This window comes from Aotus nancymaae, unplaced genomic scaffold, assembly GCF_030222135.1.
Source record: "Aotus nancymaae isolate 86718 unplaced genomic scaffold, 86718_ANA_hifiasm-v0.15.2.pri h1tg000009l, whole genome shotgun sequence".
In the NCBI taxonomy this organism is placed as follows: Eukaryota; Metazoa; Chordata; class Mammalia; order Primates; family Aotidae; genus Aotus; species Aotus nancymaae.
The window spans coordinates 408,743-421,772 of record NW_026988420.1 but is presented as its reverse complement, the minus strand read 5'-3'; the positions used below and the strand labels follow the sequence as shown (position 1 = coordinate 421,772).

At 36.4% G+C, this 13,030-nt stretch overlaps 1 protein-coding gene across 1 annotated transcript in view; it reads right to left on the bottom strand.

Annotated features, from left to right (window-relative positions):
- Positions 1–13,030, bottom strand: part of LNX2 (ligand of numb-protein X 2) — a 62,149-nt gene that overhangs the window by 24,332 nt on the left and 24,787 nt on the right. Inside the window, exon 2 of the mRNA XM_012471077.2 lies at positions 10,808–11,314. Within this exon, the coding sequence (XP_012326500.2) occupies positions 10,808–11,214 (407 nt within the window). The 5' untranslated portion in view covers positions 11,215–11,314. The remainder of the gene's footprint in view (positions 1–10,807; positions 11,315–13,030) is intronic.

Here is a 13,030-nt window from a genome sequence, read left to right as displayed (position 1 = left end):
CGAAGAGGAAATACAAACAGATTATGTACACCTGGGAATCAGTCCAGCTAAAAACTCTATGCCCTCACAAACTAAATAATAAGGCCTGTCTTATAGTTATTAAACATACAAAAATAACTTTTAAAAGGAAAAGCTAAAGTTGTTAGAAAGGCAAAGTAACAGGTATACTTACATTCAGTAAGACAGCTAACTGCTAACAGGAACTAAAGAAAAATGCTAAAAATTACATCATGTAAAATATGGAGAAATTATTTCACTCAGCATTAGAAGAGGAAGGCTATAGATAGAACCTTTGAGAAAACCCATATTTAAACGAGACGGACCAACTGAATAGATGAGATTGAACGACTAGACCAAAGGAGAGTACGAGAGAGTGCAAACTTAACCAGGGAGATAAATGTGTCAACAACAAAAAGTGACCAATAGTGCAAATGGCCACAGAAAGGGCAAATAAAAATAAGGACCAAAAAGTGTGGGTTGATTTGGCAATTAGAAGGTAACCTCAGAAAGAACACTTTCACTGATGAGGGCAAAAGACCAGATTATACTACTAGCATTTCTGTTAACATAATATATGCATTCTACAAAAACTGCAACAGGGCTTAAAGGAAAAAAAGAGTTGGGGTAGACCACTCAAAACCTGTGCATCGGGGAATGGGAAATGGCTGCTAATGAGTATTTTCTTTTAGGTATGCTGAAAATGTTCCAAAAATTGGATTGTGACGATGGTCACACAATTCTGTGAATGCACTAAAAAGCACTGAATTGCACACTTTATTTAAAGTGTGCAATTTATAATAAATTTATAAAATAGGTGAATTTTTTATGTGAAAACAGGTGAATTTTATGATATGTGAAATACATCTCAATAAAGCTATATTTTTAAAAAACTATTAGGGAATGACTAGATCAGAGCAGGCTTGGACAGAAAAAAAGCTCAGACAGCTCAGAGCCATCATCCCTCAAGTTGCAAATATTTGGAACTGAAAGAGAAAGGAAAAACTTAACATTTGTGGAGTGCCTATTTTGTGCCAATCACTTAGGTAACAATCTTTATATACATTATTTCATTAAATCCTCATAATCACTCTGTTATCCCCATTTAACAAATGGGAAACTTGAGATTTAACCAACTAAGCCAACATTACACAGCTATTAAATTGCAGAGCCATAATCCAAACAAACTCAGATCTGATTTCAAAGGCTTCTAGCTTCTGTTCTTGCCAGTGTATCATACTAAATTCATTCATATGTTGTTCTTTTTCTAGGCCTTGGGAAAATATAAATTGAATTTCTTCTAAAAACTTGTACCTAGAAACACAATCACAGACTGTTGGGGCTAGAAGGGTCTTAGTGATCATTAAAAAACAGAAATCAAAAAACAAAAACGTAATCCACCTTTGGAAATGGAGCATTTAAGAACACAAACTGAAACTGCACTGGGGAAGGTGACTTGGTTTATTCAGGCAGGTAACTCAATGTGGCAGGAGACTACTACAGAGGACATCAAAAATAAAAACAATAGAATAGAAAAGCATATGACACTCAGTTAGACTGAGATAGGCACATTGCTCAGACTATGCAGACAGAAGTGGAGCTCTGAGACAGTGGGCTGCAGAGGCAGTGCAACCTGCCGGTAGCTGAGGGCTGCACCTCCCAAGGGACGGATCTGAACATGTTGGTGTGTTTTTTAATTTTCTTGAAATAAAACCAAAATGCCTCTGTAGCAGCCAAGACCCAAATAGGGATTTTTCCTTTTCTGCTGAGGGTTGTTCTTCTATTTCCAATATTCTCGCTCTCCTCATAAAAAAAAAATTACATATGGACTAATTTGATTTATGCTACAATGACAACATTCTCTGATAACAACTGCATATGAGCTCGTTCACACTAGGAAGCATGTGGTCTAACAACACACTGTATTACTGTCAGTAGTATTAGTATTAGTAGTAGGGGTGGTGGTAGTGCAGTAGAAACAAAACAATGCATACTAAACATTGCACAATGCCAGGTATTTAATGAAGCTGAAAGAATGTGAGCACCTTAGAATCAAGAAAAATGATAAAAATAGCTAGGAAAAAATTAATTCAAATCATGTCAGTGAAAATGGTAAATTAAGAATATCTGAAAAGTCTCTCCTCCATAAAGGCAATGATTACACTGGAAGAAATTGTCAGAATCAACCATTTCTGAATTCTGGAAATTAGTCAAAGAATTATAGCAATTGGGAGAACATTTGTTCAAGAAAAATGGCCTACTCTCAGTAAAAACAGAGAGCTTTGTAGCATTTGAGTTTACCCTATTCCCATCCTCACCTCCCCAGCATATTGGAAAAGCAATAGCCCACATCACAGTGGAAATCAGGAGGCTGACGGACACTGGAAGAGCAGACTGGAGAGCCTTCACAGCCCCATTCCCAGAGATCTGTTATTAACTGACCTGTCTATGGTTCCCCTTGTGTGCTTGTCTTTTTTCTTCTTTTTTTCCCTGACTTGCTTCCTACATGACTGTGTGTCTGTCTTACCCAGGGCAAACTTCCTTTTCATTGAGGGCATTTGTTAAAAAAAAATCAGAGGTAACTGTTGAAGACTGTGGCTACCTGAACGCAAATAAAAAGCTAACCAGAATGTTTAAAAGGAAGAGCCAGGGAATGAAATATCCACAGAGGTTCAGCTATGTTCAGGGCTGTGTGCACAGCAAAAACCCACGAAGGCCTAAACTCTCACTTCTAGCTGATCCTGAAGCTCTGTGAAGGCAGGAAATGAAGACTAAGGTGGAGTTGTCAACTGTCTGAGTGTTGAAGGTATGGCATGCCCCACCGTGCACATAGAGTCCCTATCAAAGATGGGGAGATTTTTTATCTCAGGTATTTAAAGAATTCTCTGTCCAATTATTAGCTGTCCAGTATACTAAATGAACAGAGATTTTTTTTTTTACAGGATTAGTTCATAAGAGTCACGTAGCAAACAAACAACAACAAGTCTGAGGAAGGAGAAGAATCTAGTTTTCTGAGTTGCCACATTATATTATTTAAAATGTCCACTGTTCAATACAAAATTAAGAGACATGCAAAGAAGCAAGTACAGTCCATTCACGGGGGGGAAAAAAAAGCAGCCAACAGAAACTGTCCCTAAGAAAGCCCAGGTATTAGCTTTATCAGACGATAACTTAAATCATCTATTTTAGATACAGTCAAAGAAGTAAAGGAAAACATATCTAAAGAACTAAAGAAAAATATGAGAATGATGTCTTACCAAAAAGAAAATATCAATAAAGAAACATTAAGTAATAATAAAGAACTAAATAGAAATCCTGGAGTCAAAAAGTTTAATGAAACAGAATACACAGCCGGGCGCTTTAATCCCAGCACTTTGGGAGGCTGAGGCGGGTAGATCACTTGGGGTCAGGAGTTCTTCAAGACCAGCCTGACCAATATGGTGAAACTCGATCTCTACTAAAAATACAAAATTAGCCGGGTGCAGTGGCACACGCCTGTAATCTCAGCTACTTGGGAGGCTGAGGCAGGAGAATCACTTGAACCCGGAAGGCAGAGGTTGCAGTGAGCTAAGATTGCACCATTGCACTCCAGTCTGGGCAACAAGAGCAAAACTCTGTCTTCAAAAATGAAAACAAACAAAAAAAAAAGGAATTCACTAGAAGTTCAACAGCAGAACTGAATTGGAAGAAAGAACAGGCAACCTTGCAGATAGGCTGAGATTATCCAGTCTGAGGAACAGAAAAGAATAGCTAAAAAAAAAAAGCACAGGGTCTTGAGGGACACCATTAAGAGAATAAACATACATAATGGGAGTTTCAAAAGGAGAGAGAGCTAAAGGAGCAGAAAGAATATTTGAAGAAATAATGACCAAAATCTTCCCAATTTGATGAAAAACATTTATCTACACATCCAAGACACTTAATAAACTCTAAGTAGGAAAACTAGGAGATATTCACACTTAGACATCTCTTAATAAAACTGTTGAAAGTCAAAGACAAGGAATCTTGAAAACAGCAAGAAGAACAGCTCATCACAAGGAAAGGATCCTCAATAGTATCTGATGATTTCTCTTCAGAAACTATGGAGACTAGAAGGCAGTAGGATGACATAATGAAAGTTCTGAGGGAGGGGCAGGGAGAGAAGGGGAGAAAACTCTCAACCAAGAAGGCTATATCCAGTAGATTTCAAAAATAAAAGGTAAATTAAGATATTCCTAGGTAAAAACAAAATGTTTGTTGGTAGCATGCTTAACCTACGAGAAACACTAAAAGAAGTCCATAAGGCTGATGTGAAAGGACACTAAACAATAACTCAAGTTCATGTGAAAAAATGAATTATTTTATTTGGTTTGTAATTCTTTTATTCCTATCTGATTTAAAAGAAAAACCACATAAAGCAATAATTCTGTGTTGATGGGCATAGAATGTGTAAAGATAAAACTTGTATCTTTACACAATAATAGCACACAGAAGGGGAGAGAGGATGGAAGTTTTTGTATACTAGTTGTGATGGATAGTTTTATGTGTCAACTGAGTGGGCCATGGGGTATCCAGATTCAACATTGTTTCTGGGTGTGTCTGTGAGGCTGTTTTTAGATGAGAATAGCATGTGAATCAGTGGACTCAGTAAAGTATAAAGTAGATTGCCCTCCCCAATGTGGTTGGGCATCATTCCATCCTTTCAGTGCCTAGAGGGTGGAGGAAGGAGAAATTCATTCCTTATTTTCCTCCTTACTGCTTGAGCTGTGACATCTCATCTCCTGCCCTCAGACTGGGATCACTGGCTCTCCTGGTTCTCAGAACTTCTGACTGAGAAGGTCTGAATTATGCTACTGACTTTCTGGGGTTGCCAGCTTGCAGACGGCAGAATGTGTAATTTTTCAGACTCCATAATCACGTCAGCCAATTCCTTATATATTGGTTCTATTTCCTTAGAGATCCCTAACTAATTCATCAGCGAAAATTAAGCTGGTATTCATTTGAACTAGACTGTTATAAACTAGGATGTTAATTGTAAGCCCCAGGGTAACCACTAAGAAAATAATTTTAATTAAAAGAAATGACAGGGGAACTAAAATACCATATTAAAAATATTTAACATAAATGGAAGAAATGGAAGAAAAAGAAATAAGACACAGAAACAAACAGCAAAATGGCAAACATAAAGCCTACCTTATCAGTAATTACATTGAATTACATGAATTAAATATCCCAATAAAAAGTCTGACTGGCAGAATGGGTTATAAGAACATAGTCCAACTGTCTACAACAGACATCCTTCAGATTTGAAATCATAAACCAAAAGACAGAAAAACATATCAAGAAGATACGACAATTATAAACAGCAGCCCCAAAAGACGTAAGTAAAAAATGACAAAGAAAGAAATAGACAAATTAGCAATAAAGCTTTTGATACTCGACTTTCGATGACAGTAGAACAACTAGACATGGAACCACAAAATAGACCCTTTAACATTATAAACCAATTAAACCTAATAGACATATGGAACACTCTACCCATTAATAGCAGAATACATATTATTCCCAAGTACACACAGGACATTTTCCAAGACAGACCATGTACTAGGCCATTTTTAAAAAGGCCTCAAGCTATGCACAGTGGCTCATGCCTGTAATCCTAGCACTCTGGGAGGCCTAGGTGGCGGATCACCTGAGCTCAGGAGTTTGAGGCAAGCCTAGTGCAATATGGCAAGACCCCATCTCTACAAAAAATATATATAAAAAAAAATTAGTTGGGCATGGTGGCACGTGCCTGTAGTCCTAGCTACTCAGAAGGCTGAGGCACAAGAATCACCTGAATACAGGAGGTGGAGGTTGCAGTGAGCCAAGATTGCACTGCTTCACTCTAGCCTGGGTGACAGAGCGAGATGCTATCTTAAAAAAAAAAAAAAAGGGAGCCTCAATAAAATTTAAAGGATTGAACAACAAACAATACACATTATGATTTTCCATTGCAATTAATTCAAAATGGATCAAAAACTAAAATATAAGAGATAAAACCAGAAAACTCTTAGAAGAAGAGTTAGAGTTACATACATGTAAATTTTTGTGACCTTGAATTGGGCAATGTTTTCTTATATATGACACCAAAAGCACAAGCAAGTAACAATGAACTTCATAAAAATTAGTTATTTGTTCTTTAAAGGACATAGGAAAGTGAAAAAGGCAACTGACAGAATGGGAGAAAATATATGCAAATCATGTATCTGATAAGGGTCTAGTATCCAGAACACATAGAAAATTCTTACAACTTAGCAAAAAGACAAATAACCCAATATAAAAATGAACTAATGATGTTGAGCATGTCATGTGCGTTTTGGCCATTTGAATATCTTTGGAGAAATATCTATTCAAATCCTTTGCCCATTTAAAATTAGATTATTTATGTTTTCATTTGTAAGAGTTCTCTATGTATTCTGGATACTAGACAATTATCATATACATGATGTGCAAATATGTATCTGCTTTTTTACACTATACATGAAAAAACAATACTGATAGTAATGTGCTAAACACAAACTTCCCTCCAAGTTAAAGTGTGAATTTAAAAGTGTAATCATGCCTCAGCCTACCCTGACCCTTTTTTTCCTTTAGTTTTTCCTAGACCATCATCTAAAGCAGGGGTGTCCAATCTTTTGGCTTCCCTGGGCCACACTGGAAGAATTATCTTGGTCCACATATAAAATACACTAATACTAATGATAGCGGATGAGCTTAAAAAAAAAATCAGCGGGCATGGTGGCTCATGCCTGTAATCCCAGCACTTTGGGAAGCTGAGGCAGGCAGATCACGAGGTCAAGAGATCAAGACCATCCTGGCCAACACAGTGAAACCCCGTCTCTACTAAAATACAAAAATTAGCTGGGCATGGTGGTGTGTGCCTACAGTCCCAGCTACTCAGGAGGCTAAGGCAGGAGCATTGCTTGAACCTGGGAGGCAGAGGTTGCAGTGAGCCGAAATCGCACCACTGCACTCTAGCCTGGTGCCTGGTGACAGAGTGAGACTCTGTCTCAAAAAAAAAAAAAAAAAAAAAAAAATCCCAAAAACCTTTCTAGGCTGCATGCAGCACTAGTTGAACAAGCTTGAACCTAAGGTTTTAAAACCATCTGATGAAGAAGAAAAGGTCTCGGCAAGGAAAGAGGCTTCTTTAAAGGTTTTCTATTGAAAATTTTTTATAATAGCATTAAACTGTAACTTTTAAGAGGAAAAGAGAAGTAATTCTAAATCTTGCCATAAACTAGGACACAAACACACAATTTAAAAACAACAACAACAATTAGCACTTAAAATTACCATAAGCTTAAATGTTAAATTGTTAAGGGTGGGTTGGAGATGAGTGGTAGTGGGTAGGAGGGACGCTATATAGCTGATGTTGCTTGGCAGAATTTCAAAGTAACAATTAAAATGTGACATATTTATTACAATATGTAGAATATTTTTCAAAGGCTTTATTTCTCTGTTCAAAGATAGAGACTGTCCATGTCTCTTAAAATTCTTGTTTCAATATGTAATCAGTTAAAAATAGTAATTTTATTTAAAAATACATTAATCTTTCATAAATATTTTATCCATAGCAGAAAAACGTTTGCTCTTCTCAAATCGAAACACATTTGTTAAGTGTAGAATTACATTCAAATAGGAAGGTGATCTTAAATGTGAAATTATTAAATTTATGCCAACTACTGCTAATGCTCTATTTCTACCAATAATTAAGAGATTCCTGTAAACCCAAGCTCAAGAGCAAAGTCACATGACAGCCATACAACTTTTACACAATGACTCATTGTTGCTGACGCTAAAATTCTATGAACTTCAATGAAACTTACAGACTTATCAATTCCTAACAAACAAGTGAGACTTTACACTGAGAAGCCACAAACAGTCATAGTAATCATATTCTGCACCTCAACATCATTCTTCTTGGTGGTTTTTGTTGGTTTTAGAATATGGCTGCAAATTTTTTGACTTCCCATCATAAGGCGAAACCTATGTCCCCTTTCCTTGGATATGGGCGGGTTGAGGACTGCTTCCAACAGAGAAGGGATGCCAGGTAACCTCAAGACTAGATTATACGAGGCCATGAAGCCTATTAGAACACTGAATCACTATGTAAGAACTTTAAATACTCTGGGGCTATCTTGCTGGAAAGGCTACCTTAGCCTCTCCAGCTGACAAGTCCCACGCACCCAGTCATTTCCATCAAGGTGCCAGAAATGTGAATGAAGAAACCAACTTGGAAGTAGACTCTCCAGTTCCAACTGTTGCAGTCCCTGGCTTTCAGCGCTTTCCCAGCTGTGGCACACTTGTAACAGCAGAGACAAGACATCCCTGTTGCATCCTGTCTGCATCCTGACTCACAGAATCAACAAATGCTGTTTAATGTCATTATGTCTGGGGTGGTTAGTTTCTCAGCAATGAATAACTGGAACATACATCAACAATTTAATTGGACAAACGTTAGATGACTGTCAACTTTGGGCAAATAAATTGAAAGACTAGTAAAGACATGGTTCTGTTTCTAAAGGAATCTACAACCCAGCATTAGATTCTAACTTTCAGAGACTAACAATTAGAAAAGTATCTGGCACATCACAGATAATCAATATTTGCTGAATAAACAAACGAACAATGTTATTTAGGATTGAGTGTTGTATAATACACATTTCTACCTGAATTTCAACGTTCTTATTCAAAAGAATAGAGAAAGGTCAAACTGCTCATCACTATCTGTTCAAATGGCATATAAAAATCATATTAAATTTGATAATTTTTGTATCTTCATATACTCAATAATCACTCTTAGCTGTCTGTATCAGGCAAATCACGACCTTTTCCAATCATCCATCTTTTCATTGTATCTTTCATATTATAGGTATAAGATACCTTGGAAATGATAAAATTGGTAACTCTGATATTAATGAGCACACCTGGAAAATGAAACCTTCAACTGGATATAACTGCTTAGCCTTTACCAACATGTACATGAAAGGACAGTTTTCAATTCCCAAGGTTTTACATTATCATTATTAATGATTTGATAAGAAACACTAGTAATACTTCAACTGCAAATTAAATTCTTGAATGCATATTAAAGTAATATTCCTAAAAATCTGTGAAACTGTTATCTTTCAGCTCTCAAATTGAACAGACCATTCAGTTTCTCTAACATCTCATGACTGATGTTTATAAGAGTTAGAAAAGAAGCCTATACCCTAAAAAGAACAGTTCTACTGAAAGAAGTAAGAAGTCTAAAATATTCTTCAGCCATAACTAGTCCTGACCCAGACAAGTATACTCAAAAGACCAGTGTCAGTTTCCAGGAGGCCTCTGCCATCATGTTCAGATTCCATGCTTGCTAGTTACAGAAGATATAAAAAAAAGTAAGGCTATATTATTACATGCATTTTCAAAAGTCTGTCTATCCCACTCTATCTTAGCTCCTAGTTCTAGATAATACAGTTTCGATTTAAGCACTTTCTCTATAAATCTAAATGTTTCTAACATTTTAATAACATGTTGGGTTTTTCTTTCATTGTTTCTGTCTTAAAAAACCCTGATATTTAGAAATATCAATAATTTATGATACAATTAATTCTGATATTTAAAATAATTTATTGATATGGAATGAACATGTATATTCAATGTGCACACGAAACTCTGACTACTACACAGCAGTAGAGAACATGACTTGACCTATGATAGAGTCAACGTGCTTTATTATAATAGTAAACAAGAATATTAAAGCTGAGTTTATACTGTTAACTAACTTATCTTTGTGACTCAGTCTCATTCATAAAATGAGAGGGATTAATCTCCTTCAAGTCTATGATTTTCTGTGTGAGTATAATAGCAAGCCACTCTATATCAGATTTACACTCTTACATCTAAATCCAGTATGATGTATTATGCATTGTTTTTCACAGCAATCAAGCAAGATTACTGCAGATTTATACTGTACAACTGGCTTAACTTGAAGTTTAGAAATCAGTATTTCTGACATTTTATGTGATTCTACACAAATGACATATATTTTAACTCTTCCTAAGTTAAAGATCAGGTCTTTTGCCAAAATCAAATTATAAAACTCACAAAATAGCTAAATAAATTCCTTAATCTTTCAAAAAGCTTTTATTAGAACAGAAATCCCCACTAAATATGTAGTCTTCCAACTCCTAGTTCTTGTTCAATCTAGTCCCTGAACCCAGAATCTTTACAAGTTCTTAGCAAATAAAATCATGTCCTTATTTCCATACTGCAACAAGATTACGATTTTTATTGGCTGTATAATATCCTATTGAGTTTATGTGCATAGTATTTTTTAACTCTTCCCTACTTTTTAATGATTCCAATTGACCAAACTATACATAATGTTGTATTGAACATATTTACATACAATTTTTCCTTCTTTTAGATTATTTCCTTAGGATAATAAGCTAGATAAAAGATTTACATTTATAAAGTTTTTAAAAAACAAACTGCCGAATTGCCTTATAGAAACAATCTATCATAATATCCTGTCACCCATTTGAATATATCAGTTTTGTATTACACCAGCGGAACTACTAATAGGTATAAAACAGTACTTCCTCACTGCAGTTTTTATATTCATGTTTTTGATAAATAATAATGTTAAATGCTGTTCCATACAACTTATTGGATCTCTTCCGTACATGATTTGCCCATTTACTTACTAGTGCTTTGGTTCATTTTGTTTTAATCAAGTTTTTGTGTTCATTTGAACCACCTTCTTATAACATGTGGAGTTACTTCTTTTATATTTTTTGCTTACCTGTTTTTGAGATGTGCCTCCAGATCACAGCGTTGCATTACATCTTGGCACACTGAAGAAAATGGACATAAAACTAACAATTTGTCTAGGAGTTTATGAACTAGAATACTAGACTTCTTGCACAACTTAAAATGAAGTCTTTTCCGGTCCAATGGACAGAAATCTTTCTCTTGTAAAAAGTTTCTCAGGCACTTGTAGCAGAATGTATGTCCACAGGGGGTGTCTAGTGGTTGCAGCAGAGGCTGAAGGCAAATATGGCAGACTAGGTCATCATCCACTTCATTCTGGTAATTGTATAAGTGGTTTTCTCTTGTCCAGTGCTGTTGGCCACATTCAAAACACAGGGGATTTAGAGAAGAGGAGGAAGTCTGTTCCACAGACACCATCTCATCACTTGTTGTTCCCATTTTGAATCAATTCTGTGTTCTCATGTGTTAGACTTCCACTTCAGGCTTGGTTTCCTTTAACAGACAGGGATGTATCTGACTAAAGTCAAGGTATGTTTTTCTAGATAAGCAAAACAGACACATTAAAAAAGTTAATTAATATCAATCAAGATAGTTCAAAAGTATCAATATATTATTACTGGTCAGCTTTTTATAGTAAAAAAATTAAAGGTTCAATCAGGTAATAAATTAGTCACAAAAAATGAAATTAATTTTCCAGTTGGCTAAGAAGAATGACATACTGCCAAGGTCTTTTTTATTTATTATAATTTTAAAATATTTTATTTATTTGCTTTTTGAGTCAGAGTTTTGCTCTGTCACCCAGTCTGGAGTGCAGTGGTGCAATCTCAGCTCACTGCAACCTCTGTCTCCTAGGATCAAGCAGCTCTCCCAACTTAGCCTCTGAGTAGCTGGGACTACAAGTGCACATCATCATGCCCTGCTAATTTTTTGTAGAGACGGGGTTTCCATGTTGCAGAGGCTGGTCTTGAATTCCTGGACTCAAGTTATCAGTCCATCTCAGCCTCCCAAAGTGCTAGGATTACAGGTGTGAGCTACCGTGCCTGGCCCCCACTGTCAAGTCCTTGATGAAAAAACCACTTGTGATGAAAGGTAAAGACACCATATATTATACAGTGTGACATAAGAAATCAATCGATTTGTTTTACTGACCGAAATCCCCAAATATGTCATGTTCGAGAGTAGTTTTAAAGCCAATTAATCTACATTATGTGCTAATAGTAATGCTGTTTGAGGTATATAATACATTTGCATGTCATCCTAGACATGCTTCTTTGCTTCTGATTGATTTTGTGTGTTTACAGTATAATACCAAAGACTGTGTCTTTAAAATGTAGTCTCAAGGATAATTCAGAATCAACTAACAACAGAACAGAAAACCAAACACCGCATGTTCTCACTCATGAATGCAAGCTGAACAATGAGAACACATAGACACAGGGAGGGGAACATCACACACTGGGGCCTGTCGGGGGGTGGGGAGGGAGGGGAGGGATAGCATTAGGAGTAATACTTAATGTAGATGACCGGTTGATGGGGGCAGCAAACCACCATGGAAGGTGTATACCTATGTAACAAACCTGCATGTTCTGCACATGTATCCCACAACTTAAAGTATAATAATTTTTAAAAAAAGACCTTTTCTCAGCACTACAGGAAAAATGAACTTCAAAATATGTATGATTTGAATACTCTCTCCATATGTAACACAGATTATAGAAAGATACATCTGCATAGCATATATAAATAACAGTGCAAACTCTGCAAAGTACAATACTATTTTATTCTATTGGAAGAAAAAAACCTGCTGTAACTCAGTTAATCAGATAAGATGTGTTATACATTTCAATTCCACCTCATATTATTCCATACTTCAATTTGGGCTTGCTTACTCAGAGCAGCAATCTATGTGTGTGTGCACGTGTCCTCTCCAATATAAGTTGTTTTTGTTTTGTTTTTTTTTTGAGACAGAGTCTTGATCTGTTGCTCAGGCTGGAGTGCAGAGGCCCGATCTTGGCTCACTGCAACCTCTGCCTCCCAGGTTCAAGAGATTCTCCTGCCTCAGCCTCCCAGGTAGCTGGGATTACAGGCATGTGCCACCATGCCCAGCTATTTTTGTATTTTTAGTAGAGACGGGGTTTTATCATGTTGGCCAGGCTGGTCTGAAACTCCTTACCTCAGGTAATCCTCCCAAAGTGTGGGGATTGCAGACGTGGCCGCACCCGGCCCTCCAATATAACTCTTACGAGAGCCTCCT